Source organism: Peromyscus leucopus, chromosome 6, assembly GCF_004664715.2.
Source record: "Peromyscus leucopus breed LL Stock chromosome 6, UCI_PerLeu_2.1, whole genome shotgun sequence".
Taxonomy (NCBI): domain Eukaryota; kingdom Metazoa; phylum Chordata; class Mammalia; order Rodentia; family Cricetidae; genus Peromyscus; species Peromyscus leucopus.
The window spans coordinates 66,006,565-66,027,375 of NC_051068.1; the positions used below are offsets into that span (position 1 = coordinate 66,006,565).

At 58.1% G+C, this 20,811-nt stretch overlaps 1 protein-coding gene across 1 annotated transcript; it reads right to left on the reverse strand.

Moving 5' to 3' along the window:
* Window positions 1–141: 141 nt before the first annotated feature.
* Window positions 142–19,274, reverse strand: Pear1 (platelet endothelial aggregation receptor 1). Its single transcript, XM_037206750.1, is given in 28 exon segments — window positions 142–1,321; window positions 1,324–1,422; window positions 1,909–2,154; window positions 2,243–2,317; window positions 2,466–2,589; window positions 2,694–2,720; window positions 2,722–2,783; window positions 2,955–3,167; window positions 3,305–3,433; window positions 3,542–3,670; window positions 5,024–5,149; window positions 5,309–5,432; window positions 5,434–5,456; window positions 5,544–5,595; window positions 5,597–5,647; window positions 5,740–5,903; window positions 6,741–6,861; window positions 6,946–7,120; window positions 7,372–7,584; window positions 7,674–7,810; window positions 8,016–8,136; window positions 8,740–8,983; window positions 9,140–9,232; window positions 9,793–9,893; window positions 10,271–10,375; window positions 11,014–11,178; window positions 17,841–17,974; window positions 19,100–19,274. Coding segments are annotated over 26 exon segments (3,105 nt in total). The 5' UTR covers window positions 11,115–11,178; window positions 17,841–17,974; window positions 19,100–19,274; the 3' UTR covers window positions 142–1,271.
* Window positions 19,275–20,811: the final 1,537 nt, after the last annotated feature.

Sequence of the window (20,811 nt, forward strand, 5' to 3'; positions counted from 1 at the left end):
CAGCACTGAATTCAAGCCCTGATGAGCTGCTCCCTGCAGAGAAGCTACTTCTGAGATCTCCAAACGAGGCTCCGAGGGGCACTGCGAACGCAGGAACTGGTATTTACCGCAGTTATCATTGGTACTATATCACTCAGCCACTCAGCTTTGAAAGGAACATTTATTGACTGCCATGTGCCAAGGGAAACCAACAGTGAGCATAAACACGGAGTCCTGCATCCAGGGAGCTTGCGGTCCACCTCCCTGCTAGGGGGAGGCGGAGGGGCTGATCTAGGACCGTGGAGATCACATCAGAGTGCAGCCTGAGCTAGCACATGCCTTTCAACCCAGCACTCAGGAGGCAGAGGCAGGCAGACCTCTGAGTTCAAGACCCGCCTGATCTACAAAGTGAGCTCCAGGACAGCCAGGGCTGCATAGAGAGACAATGTCTCAAAAACAAACTGAAAAAAAAAAATCCAAGTCCTGCCTGGCACCACCCCTGCCTTCTGCAGGTGCACACGGGGAAGAAACAGTAGCTACAAAGGAAGAGATGTGGGGTGGGGTAGGGATTCTGTGGGGTGCGTGAAGGACAAGCAGGAGTCAGCAAGTAGCCCAGGAAGGCTGAACTCAGAAGTGCCAGTCCCTGGGGGAGGAAGAAGGATGGCAGATAGCCTTCTCTCCAGAAAAGAGTAGAACGGGACAGAAGAGGTAGACTGCAGGGCCACTGAGGCCTGGGGAAATTGACTGTGTGTAGCCCAAGGAGTACCAGGAGGATGGACCACACAGGCAGGGAGCAACCCTCTGAGCAAAAACATGGAGGATTACCACGGGAAGGGCGGCAGGTAGTAAGGACCTGCTGTTGGAGCTAAGTTGAAGCTTGGAGGCTGGCCGCCTGGGAAGTGCGCAAGGCAGAACCTGTGCCTGGCACCTTCTGAAGTCCACTAGACACACACACACACACACACACACACACACACACACACACACACACACACACACAGAGCCCCGCCTAGGTATATACACAGAAAAGGTACCCAACACATACTTTTAAAATCCATCTAAAATCAGACTTATATACACAACACTCAGCCCAGCAAACTATGTCCACAGAGCCTCGGGGACTCGAACGGTGGGTTGGAGAAAGGAGTTGGACAGTTGGCCAACTAGTGTCTCTCCCTTGGTGGAAGCGTCTCTCCGTTCACTCCGTCAAACGTGCTTCCTCACGGCCTGCCGGTCCAGTCCCTGCTCCCGGCAGGGTCTACGGGCACACTATCCCATCCCCTGCTGTCTCCTCAGCGGTCCTGGCGCCGAGGTGGAGGTGATGGAGGATGCCGTACCGGGGCAAGTCATAGTGTCCAGGGATGTGGCTGTTCTTGGGCGAGTCATAGTGGCCAGGAGGCAGGCCTGGAGGAAGAGGGGGCATAGAGCCCACAGACTCTTGATCTGAAGACAGAGAGGACAGGATGAGGTGACTCCTCCACCCACCCCACCCCGGCTTCCCCTCCTATTCCAGGCTCTTTCTACCCACAGAGAAGTGAATGGCAATGTGCATACGTGGGCTGGCTGGGCCAAGCGCCCGCATGGACGGCTCTGAGCAAAGCCCTCTGCCTCCCAGCCACCCCCACCTGTCCACCTCAAAGGATGTGAGGATGCTGTCCCACAACTTGGTCTCCACTTCTCTGGATGCTAATTCTACCCCTCTGGTGCTATACAAGCACCATCTCAAATGCCCAACCTTCGGGTGAGGATCAGACCCGAAGAAGCAGGGCAACGCCCCCAGTGTCCTGCCTGGTTTGAGACCAAACTGCCCAAAGGCTTTGCCCTTGCCATATCATGCCACTGTTTCCGTCTCTTCCCCTGCCCTTCTCCTTCCCATATGCCAGGGCCCTGCAGCCCCTGCTGGGGGCACCGGGGGCAGGGGGGGCTCACTATGGCTCAAGGGGGTGGGCTGCTCATAGGTGCCACTGTCCCTCTGTGGCTGCCGTTGGCGCCGCTGGCTGTCCCGGAGGTGAAGAGGCTGCCTGGGAGGAGACACTGATGGAGGGCCCTTCATCTCCACATAGCTGCTCTCCCGAGGTTCCCCAGGCAGGCCCGGCAGATCTCTGATGGTAGCATAGGGGTTCTCGGTGCTCAGGGACAGAACGCTTGCCCCCAGCCCCTCTCCAGAGGTGGGACCTGCGGGTCAAGGAAGGAAATCAGGCTCCTTGGAGGCACTGGCTCCCTGACCCAGCTTCCCTGCCCCTCCCTGGCTCTCTGCTCATACCTTTATGACAGAATGGTCCCGGGCCATTCCTGTGGCCATAGCTGCAGCTGTAACTTCGGTCCAGGTGGCCGGAGCCTGAGGGAAGGCAGAGAGGACAGACCTCAGGTCCCTTCTCAGGCCTCTTCTGGAACTAGGCTCTTCCCCGATCCCAACCCCATCAAGACGACCCAGCAGGGGAGGCTGCCCCCGTTCAACCCCTCAGCCTCTGCCTCCAAGCGCCTACCTCTGTCCTGGGGTTCTCGTCTGTGCTTCCAGTCAGCGGGCAGAGTAGCGTGGTTATCACGCCCATGGGCTCTGCCTGGCCGCTCGGGTGCCTGGGAGCCGACAAAGAGCTGACCGCCTGGAACCTGACGGGGGAATGATGGGGCCAGAGGCGCAGGGTCGAGGCTTTCCTGAGCAATGAGTCGCGCCCCCACCCACATGCAGAGCCCACCCCCCTCGATGCACTGACCTTGTTAGGGGGTGGGGGGTGGGGGGAAGCACTGAGACAGAGTGTGGTAGCTAGGGTTGGAGTAGTAGTGGCTGTAGCTCGGAGAGACATCTGCAGGACAAACACGGGTACCAAGTAGCTCGGAGACAGGCGGAAGCCAGGACCACAGCCGCCTGGCCTCCCTGACTCCTCCCATTCCTCCACCCCACATCCCCGGAGGGGGGGGGGAGCGTCGGCCACACCCCACTGCCCATCGCTCACCTCAGCCCCGCCCCCGCTCACCTGGCATGACGTAATCCGAGCCATCCAGCCGCCCAGAGCTGTAAGCCACTGCCAAGTGCTCGTGCTCTTTGCCCTTTTGCCAATGGCGGTAGCCAATGAACAGCGCCACCAGGGCCACCACAAGGGCGCCCAGGACTGCAATGCCAATCACGGCACCCAGTGAGTTGTGGGCCACAGGAGAGGTGGGCATTATGGTGGAGGACTCCTGGCTTCCTGTGAGATGAAAGTAGGCACTGAGATGGGCAGTTTAGTGCTGCTAGTGGACGTGGGCGCACTCCAGGGAAGACAGAGGTGGTGTGGGGGCCCCCGGGTCGCAGCACCTTGGAGCGTCAAAGCGTCCAAGGACTCACCTATCTTGCAGGGTGCACCACTGTGTCCTGGGGGGCAGACACAGGCCCCCGTCTCTGGGTGGCACCTCTCTCCAGGACCACACTGGCATACCTGGGAGCAGTTGACACCAAACACTCCTGGTGGGCAGCCTGGATAGAGCCAAGGAGGCAAGTAGGGGGGTCACAGAGCCGGCAAACTGCAGCCTCCTCCTGGATGAGGGCTGTGGTGTACTCAGGGACTCAGCTCTCCATACGTACCTTCCAGGCAGTAGGGTCCAGTCCAGCCTGGGGTGCAGGCACAGCTCCCGTCCTGGGGGTGGCAGGTCCCTCCATGATGACACTGGCAGGCTTGGGAGCATTTGAGTCCCCAGTGGCCTGGGGGACACGCTACAGGAGACAAGGGGCTGTCACCCCCTCTGCATGAACTCTCAGCCCTCAGTACCTCTGAAGTCTTCAGCTTGGCCTTTTCTTGGGGACACCCAGGCTCTGAGGGGCATCTACACTCTGATGACTCAGATGTTCATTTCCAGCCATCCTGACCCACCCTGACCCACCCACTTGACATCTGCTCTCGACTCCCAACAGCCATTTCAAAATAATGTACCCAGTGCTGGGGAGCCAGAAACTTCCCAACAGCCCCCCCGGGGGGGGGGCTCAGCACGGGGCTTGTTTTTTTTCTCTTTTCAAATATCTGTCTCCTACCTGGGTACTGGGATTACAGCCTAATACGTTATCTCTGTGTGTGATCCTAGCCAATAATCTAATAGCAGACACTACTGAATTCTATGCAGAAAACAAACAAACAAAACAAACAAACAAACAAACAAACAAACAAAAACCACTGCCCCAGAGCTCCTTTACGCCCTGACGCAGAAGTGCGGTCTCTGGGCAGCCATTTCTCCCTTCAAAACATGCTTCTGCTGCCTGGAGGAGTCGCTCCTTTATCATCGTATAGCTATGTGGGAGATGACACACAATCTAAATAATGTGAGACAGATATAAAGCAGCCATGGCTGCTGGGGGAGGGAGACCCACGTTCCCGTCAATGGCCCCACACCCGCACAGGCAAACAAACTGGACTCAGTGAGTTACAGAAAAGGAATGGACATTGGGTAGGAGAAAGACATATTAGGAGTTATGAGGGGGAGTGGGATTTGGTCAAGACACATAGTATATGCGTATGAACTCTCCAAAGAATAAAAGTAATAGGTTTTTGTTGTTGTTGTTGTTGTTGTTCTTGTTTTTGGGTTTTGGTTTCTCAAGACAGGGTTTCTCTGTGTAGCTTTGGAGCCTCTCCTGGAACTCGCTCTGTAGACCAGGCTGGCCTCGAACTCACAGAGATCCGCCTGCCTCTGCCTCTCGAGTGCTGGGATTAAAGGTGTGCGCTACCACCGCCTGGCTAAATAGTTTAAATATATATATATATATATATATATATATATATATATATATATATATATTTAGGAAGAGAAAATAATATGTTCAAGAGGTAAGTTTTGGGGATTTGCTGTTCCATAAATACCCTGCTCTTCCCAGATTCTAGAAAGGCAGAAAATTTCTCCCTCTGACATGTTCGCTGCTGCATCCTCCACTAAAACCAGTTCCCAGCACAAAGGCGATGGCAGGATTTTTCCTATTGTACAGATAACCAACTAAGGTGAGTGGGGGGGGGGGTGTCTGCCCAGAGCCCGGACCGGGCAGGCAGCAGGCACACCTGCTCCCACACAAGCTGCTACGCACGTTCAGAGCAGTCCGGGCCTGTCCATCCTGCCAGACAGTAGCAGGTCCCGTCCGAAGGGTGGCAGGAAGAGTGGTTATTGCACTTGCAGGGCACGCAGCGTTTGCCATAGCGACCGGGCTGGCAGGCTGGGGAAGGGGAGGCATGGTGACTGGGGGGTGGCGTGACCGGGGTCTCCCTTCCCACCTCCCCCTGGATTAACTCTCCCGGAGATGGGAGGCAGAGGCAGAACCCAAGCGGGGCTCCTGCATCTGCACTGCTAACAGGAGGGGGTGGAGCGCGCTCACGCCTCTGGCAGGACGGGCCTCGGAACCCCGGCGCGCACACACAGTTGCCGTTCTCGGGTACACAGGTACCCCCATTTCTGCAGGCGCAAGTGTTGCTGCAGTTGGCCCCCCAAAAGCCCTCGGGGGCAAGGCAGGTGGCAGCGTGAGCCTGTGGGAGACAGCTAAGGGTCATCTCCTGTGGCGTACGCTCCCGACTCCACCGCAGACCGGAGACCTAGACACCCGGAACGCTCACCCATCCAGCCAGCCTGGCATCGGCAGCGTCCATGAACAGGGTCACAGCCATCACGAGTGGTCACAGTCACAGACACTGGCGCAACCTTCACCGAACTGCCCCTCCTTGGAGAGGGCGAGGAGGGGAGAGCAGGCTAGTCAGCCCGAGGGGTGCTGCGCCCTCCCCTCCCCCAGGCAGGCGGGCTGTGGTCACTCACCGGGCAGGGGAGCTGGCAGTGAGCTCCGTGCCACCCAGGGGTACAAGTGCAGGCTCCAGTTTGGGGGCTGCAGGCTCCCTCGTGGGCACACTGGCAACTGGCATTGCAGCTGAAGCCCCAGGTGCCAGGGGGACAGGGCACGGAGCAGTTACCACGCTGCCAACCTAGAGAAGGCAAGCAGGTAAGGGCTGTGCCAGCTTCATGCTGTGAGCTGGGCATGAGTGGAAAAGCACATGAGCAAGCCATTGTCTGGGCCTCCTATGGCTGTCACCTGGCCTGGGCCTCCAACACTGTCTTCTAACCCATGGGGACCTCCTGTCTCTCCCACCCCACCTGGGCCTCCTCTGTCTCTCCTACAGAACACAGGAGGCTGACAACAAACCCAAGCTCAGAGTGGAGCCCACGGGCCCTCTGTGGGATGACAGGGGAAAATGGGGGCTGAAGACTCCATGCTTGGTTGAGTCTATACCACAGGATCTGAGCAGGCGGAGGAGGGGCCCACTTGCTCTCCCCCCCTGCTGATGTCGGGGTGTCCTTGCCATTTACCTGCCCCAGAGGACAGCCCTTGGGAGAGCTCCCCGGTACAGTACTGGGACATTTCTATGGACCTGAGGGTGGGAATGTCCATCATAGAGGTATCTTTTGGTCTACACCTTGTAAGGACAAGTATGGCGTTTGTAGCCTAGAGAAAAGCAAAAAATGACCAGGGCGTTTGGGCTCCGCCTGTGATCCCAGCACTAGAGGCTGAGGCAGGATGGGTGCTTGGACTCTGAGTCTATCCTGGGCTATATAGTGGGACCTCGTCTGAAAATAAATAAATAAAAGCAGGTCGGGAAAGGGAGAAGGGGGGCGGGAAAGACAGGATGAGAGAGGACAAAGAAATAAAGTGTTCTAGCAGGAACCAGCCCGGATCCGTTCCCACAGGCCCACTTCCAGTAAGTTTTGCCCTGGTGCCCTCCTCACCCCCACCCCGCCCCCTCCCAAAGACCCTGGTCCATTACCTTCCTTGCAGACGCACGTGCCGTCGATGGGGGAGCAGGCGATGGCATTTTCGCAGGAGCAGCGGGAGGAGCAGTTGATCCCGTACGTGTCGGGTGGGCAGAGGTTAGCGCAGTGAGGTCCCTGGAAGCAGAGGGACCGCATGAGTGAGGGGCCGTCCAGGCTCCACCCCGCTCCTCCTATCCCCAGGGCGGGGCGCAGCCTCACCGTGTAGCCGGGTGCGCACCGGCAGAGGCCGCTGTCGGCAAGGCAGACGCCACCGTGCAGACACAGGCAGTGCTCCTGGCAGCCGGGCCCGTGCGTGTCCTGTGGGCAGCTCTCGTTGCAGTGCAGGCCGGCCCAGCCCGGCTGGCAGGCGCACTCGCCGTGCATAGGGTGGCAGCTGTGGGCGCAGGAGGGGAGCCGTATGACAGGAGTCCCTTCCTCTGCAGAGCCCGAGTAGGGAGCCAAGGGGCTCCGTGGGAGCCTCCGGAGAGCCGGGCTGGGCCAGGAGCAACGCCCAGCCGCTCCCGCCCCGCCCCGCCCCGTCCCTAGACCCCTCCTCGATCCTTCTGTGGCACTGATGCCGCCCTTAGCTATCCCCTGGTGCTTTCTGTTTCTCTGTCTCCCTTGACCGCGTTCCCCGCAGCCCACCTGAGACTATGTTCTAGATCGCAGGTGCAGGGCTCCTGGCAGCTGAGACCGTAGAGGCCGTCTGGACAGAGGCGGTCCGTGCAGCGGTCGCCTGTGAAGCCGTGTTCACACAGACACGCGCCATTGGCAGGAAAACAACGGGCACCAGGGGCGCAGTCACAGGTCTCAGCACAGTCTTGCCCGAAGCGGCCCACGGGGCACTCTTCATGGCACCTGGGTACCGGGTTAAGCACGGCTGTATAAACTGGGCTCCACCTCCTCCTGGCCCACCCCACCCCAGCTCCCTAGAGCCACGAGCTCACCGGTCCCCGATATAGCCAGGAGCGCAGTGGCACTGCCCAGTAAACCGGTCACAGAGGCCACGGTTGTGGCAGCGACATTCCTGGGTACAGTTGGGTCCATAGAAACCCTCTGGGCAGGGCAGGGAACAGATGATACCCTGTGGGTGGGTGAAAAGTCACTTAATCCCCTTCTCATGGCCACAGGCTGTTGGACACCCCCATTTACTCAAAGCCCTCCAACCTCACTGGGGTTCTGAGGGCCCATCTCATGAAACCACTGGCCCCTAGCCCTGTCCAGAGCCACCCTCAGAGTTCTCCTGGGAATCCCAACCCCATGCACACAGCCCCCGCACCCCTTCATACCATCCAGCCCGGCGGGCAGCTGCAGGAGCCTTGGGGGACCTGAAAGACACCTCCATTTTGGCAAGGATAGGTTCTGGGGCAGAAGAAGCCAGCAGTGCCCTGTGAACAGGGCACATTACAGCTGTGGAACAGGGGTGAGGTCAGAGTGTCATCAGGAAAAACCTTCAGCTGGCCCTCTGTTCTCCCCAAGGCTGGCTACCCGCACAGCAGGAGCCTCTGGGGCAGGTAAATGGCAAGGACACCCCGACATCAGCAGGTGGGGAGAGCAAGTGGGCCCCTCCTCCGCCTGCTCAGAGGGTCCCCTCTTCGCATCTGCTCCTGCTACAGTCTTTCTACCCTGGAGAGGTCAGCACCCCAACTCTCTGTCCGCGTGTGACCTTGCAAGCAGTTCTGCCTAAGTCCTCAAGTCAGCCTCGCTCGACAACAGGCTCTCTCTCTCTCTCTCTCTCTCTCTCTCTCTCCATCTCTCTCTCATCTCTTCTTCTTCTTCTCTCTTTTTTTCTCTCTCTCTCTCTCTCTCACACACACACACACACACACACACACCACTCACACACTCCCTCGCGCTGTGATTGTGGCAATTGTTCTAAGGAACAGCTCACGAGGCGTTGATGGCTGCCTGAGGCGGCTTGGCTGGGACCCAGCAGAGCCGGACTAAGATCCTGGCCTCTCAACTCCATCATTTCCCCATGCACGGTCCGGTGTCTACGGCCCCGTCACACACCTGGGTCCTGTTCTCCCGGGGGGACAGAAGCAGGCTCCGTTCTGGGGGTCACAGGATGCCCCATGGCAATGACAACCAAGCCGGCAGGCCGGACCATAGTGGCCAGGAGGGCAAGGCTGGAGGCAGCTGGGAGGCTGCAGGCCAGAGGGGCAAAGGCACTCCCCACTCTTGGGATCACAGGAACTGCTGTTGCCACAGGGGCAGAGCCTGTCACACCTGGGCCCCCACTGTCCTGGGGCACACTCTGTGGAACAGAATGAAAGGGAGTCACCGGGCACTTAGCCTCCAGCTGGACCCAGTCTTAGCGCCCCCACACCCATACCCTCTACCCCATCTCCAGAAAGGGCAGCTAACAGCAGCGGACACCAATAAAAAGCCATCTGAGTCACTAACAACTCACCGCTGGAACAGTCGTCACCCCGCCAGCCCGGGGCACACTGGCACCGATTAGGCGCCACACAGCGACCGTGGACACACTCCTGGGCACAGAGTGCTGGCCAGAGATGGGATGAATGAGAAGAAGCCTCCATCCCGCCCAGAGCCATCCCCTCCCATGCCAGGGACCTGCAGGTCCTCAGTCCCCAGCTCCATCTCAGATGAAGACGTGGGGAGCGACCCCAGGGGTCCAGGCTCCCTGGCCCCTCTCTGTGAACATGTCTAAACATCTTGTTGGGAAATGGGGGGGGTCCTCAAGTGAGTAGTTGGATAGAGGTATGGTCAGAAAGGGTAGGGGCTGAGGTGAGGGCTAAGTCGGGCTAGGAAGCCGGCCTGCAGAGCCTGGTGACAGAGCTGAATGAAGGGTCAGGGGACGGCAGGGGCCCGTCCTTAGACAGGCTCACAGGAGGCTAGGGGACAAGAGACTGGACAACAGGGAAGTAGGTCCGGCCTCCACTCCCAGCCCTGTGACCCCAACCCCAGCTACTGCCGAAGGGGGGGATCTAAAGGAGCAGACAGCAGCACCCCACCCACCATACCCCTTACTAGGGCAGGGAAAAGTCCCGACGGATGGGTCCCTCCCATCCCATTCCCACCCTGGCCCAACTCAAGACTTACGGACGCAGGCCCCGCCGCTCTCATAGTAACCCCCACAGCACTGCAGACGTGGGCGGGATTCGGTCTTCACCACCTGACGGTACACGGTCCGGTAGACGACCCTGCAGTGGCCCAGGAGGTGGCCATCAGTGCTCTTCGCGGAGGCCCTGGCCACCTCACCTCTCCCCCTCCCACGCCCATCACACCTCAGTGAGGCACTGGAGGGCTCGGAGGCGGGCGTCCCTTTTCTGTCCCACGTCAGCCACACACACACACACACACACACACACACACACACACACACACACACACACACGGAACCAGACACACCTTCACAGGCCGCCTGGGTGCCCACACTGGACAGCCGAATGCCTTGAGGTCAGAGTGTCCTCTGAGGTCAGAGTGTCCTCTGAGGTCAGAGTGACCTCTGAGCACCAAAGTTTCCGAGCGGGATCAGGGCTCGGCCAGCCCCGGGTTCATAGAAGGATGAAGCACTCACGTGGGCCGCGGACAGCTGTGGGGGTCCTCCCAGGGCCTGTCACAGGACTCGGCTGGCAGCAGGCTGAAGGGGCGTAAGTGGGACTCCTTTGTGGTGGTGGTGAAGCTGGGGGATGAGAACAGTCAGGCCGAGGAGAGCCCTGGCCAGCGTGGGCAGGGTGCCGCAGAGAGCCAAGGCCAGGCTTCACCATGCCGAAAACCAGGACCCCAGTCTCTGGGCTTCCCCATCCAACTCCCCACCCGTCTTGTCTAGGGGCTCCTTCTAGAACTGGAATGTTCTAGGATTCCTCCCACCATAGCTGTTTCTCATCCTAAGGGCTGAAGCCATACACACGCATGCATGCGCGCGCACACACACACACACACACACACACACACACACACACACACACACACACGCACACCTCCCGATGTGGGAAGCTTGAACCTGACTGCTCAATCTTGACCCAGCCATGGACTAAAGCACTTCTGGCTAGCCTGGGCCCCGTTTTCCAGTCCTGTCCCTACCTTCTCCCCATCCCCACCCCCACCCCAGCCAGCCCCTCTGCTTGGGCTACACTACATGGCTCCCTCCCACAGGGATCCAGGGACAAGGACAGGTAAAAATCAGGGTCAGAGAGAGGGCAGAGAGAGGGCAGAGGTGGGAAAGGTCAAAGGCCATGGAGGGGCATGAAGAGACCAGAAACAGATTCCTAGGAGGAGCCGCTCATCCGGGACAAGCATCCAGCTCGGGGCCCTTCTCACCTTTCCCAAAAGGTACAGACATTGGGATCGTTGGAGTTGAGCGTTCTGGCCAGACCCAGGCCGAGGGCCAGGAGAAGCAGGGGCCGCAGAAGAGGCCGCATCACAGAGGCCCGCAGCAGGGCAAACAGCCACTGAACAGCGCAGCCAGCAGCCGGAAGGACGCATCTGCAGAGAGGCAAGAAGCAGGCATGCTGAAGAGACCAGCCCGCGGCCTCCGTGGTCCTCTGGTCCACGGGGCGGGGCTCCAGCTCCCCCAGGACCCCAGAACAGTGACCCTAGCACACTTCCGTGGCTCCGGATCTCGGCTCAGTTTGAACATTCTGACTCCAGCCCTCGTTATTCCTGGAACTCTGTGCCACCTTGCTTTTCTGTCTGCTCCCTGACAGCTCCCCCCACCACCACCCCACCACCTCCAAACACACACACACACACACACACACACACACACACACACACACACACCACACACACCACACACCACACACCACACACACACATCACACACCACACACACACACCACACACACCACACACACCACACACCACACACACACACACACACACACACACACACCACACACACACACACACACACACACACACACACCCACACACACACACACACCACACACACACACACACACACACACACACATACACACACACACACACACACACCACACACACACACACACACACACACACACTGGCTGGCGGCATGCTCATCTCTTTTAGAGCCTCCTGGTACCGTTCACTACATCACTTGACCACCCCCTGGCCTAGCAAATAAATACTAAGGACACTGAAAGGTGTGCCACGGTGTGAACTGCCACGGTGTGAACCTGGGACCGATGAAGGAGGTTCTAAGGGAAGCCAACTTGGGCTCAGTCCGAGAGAACTTTCGAATGGCCAGGACAGTTCACTACCGGATGCCACGGACAGCAAGTTTCCATCACTGTATGTGGGCAGCCGGGAGCCAACGCCACGCTAATGAAGTATTGTCAGGAGGCTCTTGCCACGGGATGGCAGTGTGGCTGTGGCTGGGCGACCACACAGCCACTGGTGTGCCCCAAGGGGCAATTTCCATCTTTCTCTGATAGCTCAAGGAACCTGGCTCCTCCTCATCTCCACACCTAGGCCTCACCCCCCGAGGGTGGGAAGAGTCAGGACCCCGGATGGGATGGGTTTTTCTCTGACCTCCCAGGCTGAGGAAAAGCTGACAGCTATTGCCCAGGCTCCCTGCTCAACTCTCCAGAGATACCCACATCTGCTTGTAATTTTTTTCTTCCGGAGGAGAGAGGTCGCAGTTACTGGCCCCTTACACCCCTGAGTATCTCTGGAATGTTGTTGCAGCCCCATCCCTGGCCCCCCACCCCCACCCACATATTCTCCAGGTCATGATTCTCTCAGCTCAGCCAGGGCACCTTCTTCTCAGATTAACATAGGGCTCCCTGACTGAGCCCAGTTCCCTACTGTGGCCCACCCCCAACTTTAACCCCCTAATAGCTGAATCCCCCCCCCCCGTCATCCCCTTTGCTCCATGCTACTGCTGCCCAGAGCAAACTCCCAGCTCCATCAATGGGCCAGAGACACTACACCCCACACATCCCCGGGGCCCCAGCTGCACCTCTAGCCAAGTCTCAGTCGACCAAATATCTCACCAGTGATGCCAGCACGGGCCTGGGGAGCCAGATGATGTCCTGGGGATCCCAGTGCTCAGGATCTAAATCCTTAAAAGAGGAAACCCAGCTAGCTCCCCACTCCATACCACCCTGTCAGGTGTGAAGGGCTCCCATTTGGCTGGCTTGGCTACTGGGCTGGCATCGTGGCCTCAGGGGACGGGGACGTGCCCAGGGAGCCACACCATGGTCAGAGGTACCCACTGCTACTCACAACCTGATCCAGCAAACAAGTCCCCAGCCTACAAAGTCAGTCCCTTCTCTCAAGGGTCCCAGACTGTCTCCTCCAACCTTGCCCTACGCACTGCCCACCACAGGGTTGGCTCAAACTGGTCCAAGCTACTCTTTCCCACCTCCCCGAGGGTGTTCCACAGCCAGGGCCATGGGCAGAACCCAGAGCTCTCCACATCTCTGCCCCTGCTCTGAGTCTGTTCCACACGCCATTCTTCCAGAATCTTGGGCTCTAGTCAGGATGCAGTCTCACCTACGAAGTCACCCATGGGTCTCAGGGCGCTGCCCTATCCTGTCTGTTCCTAGAGTCCCTATCGGGAAGATTGAATAAGGTAAAAGAAGGTTGGGTTGGGGCTGCATAAAGCCCTCCCAGGCTCACCTGCCCTTACCCCCAGGCCACAAGTATCAAGTGTTGCCCCATCTCCCCCTTCAGTTCATCTGGGGGCTCAGGATGGCCCTGCACAGAACAGGGGGTACAGTATTACGGAGATGACCAACTGGAACTCTGCTAGGCAGCTAGCTGCCTGAAGAAGGGCTATACCTTCCCTCTTCCCAGAGGCCTTCGGGGTGGGGCTGCCATGTGGAGGAGATTCCAGCTGCTCTGCTGTCCAGGGCGAGAAGCCAAGGTGGAGCCAGCAGAGACCAGTGGGTGGACAATAGGGAGGGGAGATGGGGGGGGTCCTAGCCGAAAGCGGAAGGATTTTACCTGACCATTCCCAGCCTGAGAAATAAACACAGGCCTGATGAGGACCCCAAAGCCTCCAAAGTTGGCTTCCCCCCGGGGGGGGGGGGGGGGAGGGGAGCTGGTGCAGCTGATGCCTGTCCCATGAGCCTCCAGCTACTCTCCAGTCCCAGTAGCACCCAGCCTCTATGACTACACACCCATCAAGGTGCTTAGTCCTTCGTTCCTGGCTCCCTGCCCCAGGAGACCCCTCTCGGGTCCTTCTGCTCAGCCTCCATCTCCCAGGAAGCTTCTGTTCTGACCAAGGGCTTCCCCTCACAACAGTTAGAATGTGGCCCTGTACTGTTCTGAGATGGGTCAGGCAGGCAGGGAGAGACTCCCATAGGCCACCTCTCCATCAGCCTCGTGGAAAGTGCTACTCTCCCGGTCCACAGAGGAAGAAGCAGACTCAGTAAATAGAGGAGTCTGCCCCGGAGCCACAGCCAGTGGTGTCAGAAGAGGGTGCTCCAGCAGCAGCAGAGGCCTCCCAATAGTTTTATTTCTGGACGGGGATTAGGAAACCCAGGGGCTTGATATCTTTACAGGCCCAGTTATAGGAGTAGGGAGCGGGCCAAGGGCTGGATGAGGGGAGGGGAGGCAGCTACTAGAACATGATCAGAGGCGTGGGAACCGCACTGAAGGCAGTCAAAACGAACAACTTTTCTCTCCCACCTCCACATGCAAATTGCTGGGCTCTTGGCCAGGCTCAGTTCCATTTCCTGCCTGCAAGGCTGCGAGCTACATTCCTGCCTCTCAGCCTCCAAGTCCCACAGGGCCCCTCTCCAAGAGCCCCCCTACCCTCCCTGCACCCCAGCCTCTGGGAGGAGGAAGTGAGTCTAGGGCCTCTGGGAGCTGGGAGAAGAGGGGTCCTTAACCAGAAAAGGGCAAACGGGAACGGTGGAAGACAACGTGGGAACGTCTGCAGGCCTTTCCCAGCTCCCTCACCCTCTGAGGACTGGTGTAGCGTGGGATAACCCTTGCCCTCTGGTCCTTTTATCCCAGTTCCGGAGAATGGTAGCATGCCCTGCCACAAGGTTACCGTAAAGATTAACCGGGGTGGTACACTTGGGGCCGATCTGTAACATGCCCTGCTCCATCCACAGTAGTTATACCCAACATCCACAGGACCCCCTGTGTTCCCTGGCATGCATTCCAGGAAAAACTGGGGTGGTTTTTTTTTTTCTTTTTCAAGAACCCCCACGATGATCCGGGAATAAACAGGGTTGAAAATGCTGACTGGGAGAAAGGAAGAAGGGGGTGGGAGGAGGCCAGAACCTGATCCCCCAGAATGACGGGCTGCCTGCCAGGTGCATCTTCGAGCTAGAGCCAGTAACAGGGCAGGATCCCTGGATTTCCTCCCCTCCCTCACCTGCAGTACCAACCCCAACTCTCTGATACCTGCCCCCCCCCACCTCCATTTTGTAGTCCAGGGACTCTAGTTCTGTCCCTGTCACAAGCTGTGTGACTTTGGTTAAGTCCCTTGGGCCCTCTGAGCCGCCATCCACACATCAGCCTCCCTCATAACGGACTGTTTAAAGCCTGGCACGTTCCTCACACACCTTCTCCTGGTTTTCCTCGGCACCCTTCCCTTCCATCGCTCGCCTGGTGGGTGAGTCCCCCATTCTCCTTTTTCTGTCAAGGCCGTCACAGACGGTTGAGTGGTATGTTCCCCCACACACAACACCTTTTGCCTCCCAAAGAGGGGAGGACAAAGGGACACCCATGCTGCCCTGCAGCTTAGCTTTGTGCTGAGGTGGGCATTTGAGTCCCTGTCTCTCTCTGCCCTTTCCTGAGCCGTCTTTGCCGCCAAGACTCGCTGACGTGGTCCTCCCCAACCAGGAGTGAGACCCCAGCCCAGACCTCCACGTTCTCCCCCAAAAGAGAACTCTGCCAGCATTGACTGCCCGGTGGCACCTCACACCACGGTCTCCCCAAGCACACAGGGCCCCTCCTACATCCAGCCTAGCCGGGCTCGGCACGCCAGGCATGTCTGCCGGATGGAGGAACAGGAAGCCTGAGAGAGGCAGACTGGAGGCCGGGGCAGCAGGAGCAGGGCAGGGGTGAGCGGCTGGCCTGCCACTGCCTCAGGAAACGGAGGCTGGAGGGTCTACCACGGACCTTGTTTACTCATCAGGAAACAGAGAACCAGCAGGGAATCTGACTCACAATCCCAACCAGTCCCCGCCCCAGCCCTGGCTACCACCTGGAGAGGGGCGGCTCTTTTCACCCACGGAGGCGTGGAGGGTCTTCCTCTCACCCAAGGGCTGTCTGGCCACCAGACTGGGACACGCCTGGAAGGCAGCTTCCCCACTGGCCTGCCTTCCTTACCACCACGCAGAGATGCCCTCCAGAAATTCTAATTCTGGCGGGGCAAGATGGCTTTTACCTATAACCCCAACACTCCGGAGGTGGAGGTAGGAGGGTAATTTATTCCAGGTCAGCCTGGGCTACATACAGAGTGAGCTGGAGTTCAAAACAAACAAACAAAACAAAACAAAGCAAAGCACAGAGGGCCCGTTCTGACCACTGCCCCCTTCTACCACCTTCTGTGGCTCTCGATTACAATAAGGCCAGCTACACCAGGCATCTAGCCTTGTGACAGCCACTGAAGTCAACAGCCCCACACGCCTCTCACAATGCAGCCGTCTCTGCTCAAGCCTCCTCAGGATGTCCAGTTGCCCCCGGCCTTCAAGAGCAGCCTCCACCAAGAAGTGCCTCGGTGTTCAAGCCTCCCCATCCCTCCCTGCCCTGTGGACTGAACGGGCATGGCTCCCATGGCCCAACAGTTCTGGCTGCTTTCCTTGAGTCTGCTTGTGCCTCCTGGCTCCAAGTGGGACGCTCCCCCTGACACAGGGGGATGACCCAGCCAAAGTCAGTACCTGTGTCCCTCCTCTGGGAGCAGGTAGAGCAAACCCAGACCACTCTAGGGGCTGACAGAACACTGTAGTCTAGGGAGGGACTAAGGGACAGCCCTCTGGGGCAGCTACATCCACCAGCCTGCTCTCAGTCTCCCCTCCCCATGTACAACACACTCCAACATTGGCATGGACCCATGTTTCCTCCAAACTCAGCCCAGGGCCACAGTGGACTCTTTCACTGGTCTGGGCTTGCTTGGTGGTGCTGGGAGTGGAACCCTGGTCCTTGAGCATGTTAGGCAAATGCTACACCAGTGAGCTGTACCCTAGCCTGCCCATAACGCTTATCCACGGCTGTCTGCCACTGTGTCAGAGTTGGCTTGGACAGGGCCCTTCTCCCACACACCTGGGTGCCTAACCCCAGCAGGTGGACACCCCAAACTGAGTACAGAGCACTGTAGCTTTCCTTCTGAGGCCTACCAGAGAGGCTGTGGCCTCCCCTCGGCTCCCCTCAGGCCTCCCAGAGCCCCAGACACGGTGCTGTGTGACTGGGAAGAGAAAAAGCAGATGCAGAAAAGACTAACACCGTGGGGTGAATGAAAGCTGGCCCCGCCTCTGCCATACCGGCCTGGGTCAGGAACTCCCCAGGGTTGGCATCCAAGTTCCCCGGTGCTGAGGGGGACGGGGACAAGGGTACAGAAATGCAAGGCTCTGAGTCACCTAGCATGTAGGGAATATGGACTAGATAGGAGTCCTCATCCTGGATCTGGGGGCCACGGAGTCTTCCAAACACAGGGACTGAGTCCCGGATGCCCCTCTGTGGGTGGGGGCAGCCACAGGAAGATGCCCACACTCAGGATCCTGCTTCCAGGCTGTGTGCAGGTGTGTGACACTAGTTATCACCCTGGGGAGACACAGTGAGGACTAACCTCTTCCTCCTCTTAGCTCTTACGCCTCCTATTTCAGAGATGAAGGGGGCACTTTGTGTCCCTCAGCACACAAGCCACCCAAGTACAGCAGGGCGCTGGACCAGGCCTGCCCACCATGAGTGCCCTCCCTCCCTTCCATCTCCGCGGCTTCTCCTCAGCCTGTGATCTTTGTCCTCAGCCTCTCTCCTACATCCACAGTCCTCCCCCTGGGGCTCGTCTCCCCCGTCTGTGTGTCTGGTGTGGCCTGTGTCTGTGTTTACGTCTGTCTACCCCCTCTCCTCCTGTCCTGCCCGTCTGCTAGCGTCCCCCACAGAGCAGGTACCAGGAGTCACCGCCACCTGCACCAGGCTGGAGATGAGGCCACAGGGCGCTTCTTCAGAGGAGTCAAGATATTGTAGAGCCTCTTACCTACCTATCTTTCTTCCTCTAGGTCTCCCGCTGCCGGAGCGGCGTGCCTGGGGAGGGTTTCCTCTTCTGGGACAGTCTGATAGGGCACGTCGGTGTGGAGCGGAGAAGCAAAAGCCAATCCTCTCTCTTCACCCCACACTGAGAAGAAAAGGACAAACGGGGAGGCGGCAGGGATATGGTGGCAGGCTTTGGCAGAGGTCGTCTGTTGGAGAGCAGCCGGGGGACAGACTGGGAGGGTGGGAGGCCTGTCCACACCCACCTCACCCATCCACACACAAAGAGTGCTGCTATGGGGTGGAGCTGGGTTTGGAGAACAGCCTCCATCCCTCTAGGCTTAGCACAGGCAGGGGCTGAGAACTGACCCCTGATCCTGCCCTGCCGGGAGCCGAGGCCTGGCTGAGCCTGGGAGTCTCAGCCAGCACATGCTGTTCCCATCTCTTGGGACTAGGGTCACAGTCCCCAGCTGGGGCAGGGAGCGCCAAACCAGGGAGTCACGAGTTCACGGCTAGAGGCTGGAAATGGGGATGAGAAGCGAGAGAGGCCTTGCTGGAGCCTGGGCTCCTGGGCTCCAGGGCCTGGCAAGGGGCCCACATCCCCCAGGCCGAGAGCCTTCAGAGGCTATGGGTGCCCGTGGCTGACCTCTCTCCCACAAGGTGGGAAGGGACTTGCAAGTCTACCAACACTGAACAGAGAGACCTTTTCCAGGAGCCATGCTTTCCCTCCACCACAGAAGGAAACAGGTACAGTGTTTTGTTAGTGCCTCCAGAAAGAAGAAATTGAGGGATGGAGGGGAGACAAGGATTAGGGTTCCTTTTCAGGGTTTCAGCACCGCCAAGGTTCCAGCAACCTGCACACTGGAACCGGGGGCGAGCCTTCCAGGCTGCCTTCCCTGGGCGAAGAGAACACTCCCCCAGGCTGGCCCTGGGTTCCTAATCCTCACAACCACAGTAGCTTTTCTTTCCACTTAGGTGGGTCTCTCTCTGTCTCTCTGTCTCTCTCTCTCTCTCTTTCTCTCTCTCCCTCCCTGTCTGCTCGCTCTCTCCTTTCCCTCCTCTCTCTTTTTACTCAGACAGCTCTCTCTACGCAGATCTTTCTCTCCACTCTCTCTCCTATTTATTATCTTTCTCTCCTTTCTCTTTTCTCTTTCCACTTAGACGGCTCGCACTCCCTCCACCCCCCAACTCCTCTTTCCACTCAGCGCTATGCTGGGTTCCATCCCAGCAGTCTCAGGCTCCAGAGCCCAGGGCTGGGCTGGTCACTCACCTGCCTCGGAGCTCGGAGCTCGGCTGCGCGGCGGCGCGGCGTGTGCACCGCCGACGGGTCCCGCTAGCCGACAGAGCTGGCTGCACAGGCAGGAAGGGGGTGGGCCTCCGCCCGCGCCCAGGCAGGAAGTCCGCGCAGGGAGGCTGGAGCCGGGCCGGGTGGGGTCAGGCCTCCGCACGCCTGTCTGCGAAAGTGGACGAGGAGAGCCGCCCAGCCTGACAGCCTTGCGATCACGATCAGCGCCCGCTCCCGGCGTCGCTGTCCACCCGACGCCCCTCTTTCCTGCCCGGCGGCGCCCTCTGGCGGCCCTCGGCGGAGGGGCGCCCCCGCCTGTCCGGTCAGGTCATTGCGACCTTTTTTTTTGCGTGGGTTGAAGCAGGATGCTGCGATATCCAGAGGCCAAGGCAAGATCTGAGCTGCTGTCCATCCATGATCCATGATTGCTCCGAAGCACTCAGCGACCCACCCTAGTCAGGGTGTAAAGCAAAGACCACTTGGGACTGTGGGTGTGGCTCATGCTGCGGGTCCTGGGTTGAATTCTCAGGGGCAGGGCTACCTTTATTTAGCCGTGGTGGATATATAATAAAAACGAGCCCACTTGGTTTGATAAGTAGTGTCCTAAAATTTTTTTTGTGGCAAAATATAAGGTTTTATCCTTTCAACAAATGTTAAGCCAACAGTTCAGTGACATCAAGTACTTCACACGTGTGCAACCTTTGGTACTATCAGTTTCCAGAGATTTTCTCTCATCCCAAACTGAAACTCAGTCTACATCCCCTGGTCCTGCTAACCATCATGAAGTCAGCCGTGATACCCCAGCTCAGTCTTAGTCCCTCCACGTCTAGCTTGTTCCACTTAGCATGGTGTTTCATTGGTTTGGACAAATGTGCTCGTCAGTATAACTACCATCCCAACAAGAGCATGGCTTAAAATGTCCATCTCTGGCTGGGTGTGGTGGCGCAAGCCTTTAATCTCAGCACAGAGGCAGGTGGATCTTTGTGAGTTTGAGGCTAACAGGTCTACAAAGCAAGTTCCAAGACGGCTAGGGCTGTTGTTACACAGAGAAACCCTGTCTCAAAATTTAAAAAAAAAAAAATCTCTGGGGTGGTGAGAGGGCCCCGTTGGTAAAGACACTTGCCACCAAACCTGATGACCTGAGTTTGATCCCAGGGACCCACGTGGCAGAAGGTGAGACTCACAAAAGTTCTCTGAGCCCACAGGGATCCCACAGCACAATCCCCTCCCGCTTAGAACATACATAGAATATTTTAAGTGACCATTCCCCTCCTCCCCCCAGTTTATCTAATCCACTCTGCAATAATGGACCCGGATTCCATTCTCACCCTTAACCCAAGCTCATGAAAATTTTGATTTGTTTTCTGTCACTAGATTTTTTTTTTCTGGAACGTCTGTGTAAATGCAATCATACAGTATGTACTCACTTGTGTCTGTCCCAGGCTTTTTCTTTGGGGCCACCAGCCAGCTCCCAAATCATGACACAGAGACTTACCATGAGTTTTGAATGCTTGGCCTTAGCTTAGCTCTTTTCTTGCTAGCTCTTATAACTTAACCTGTTTCCCTTCATCTACGATTTGCCTCAGGGCTTTTGACCTTGTCTTACTTTCTTGCTGTCTGTCTGGCTGACTGATGGCTGCCTGGCTTCTGGCCTCTGGCATGGCCCATGTTCTCTCCCCTTCTCTTGTTCTTCCCTC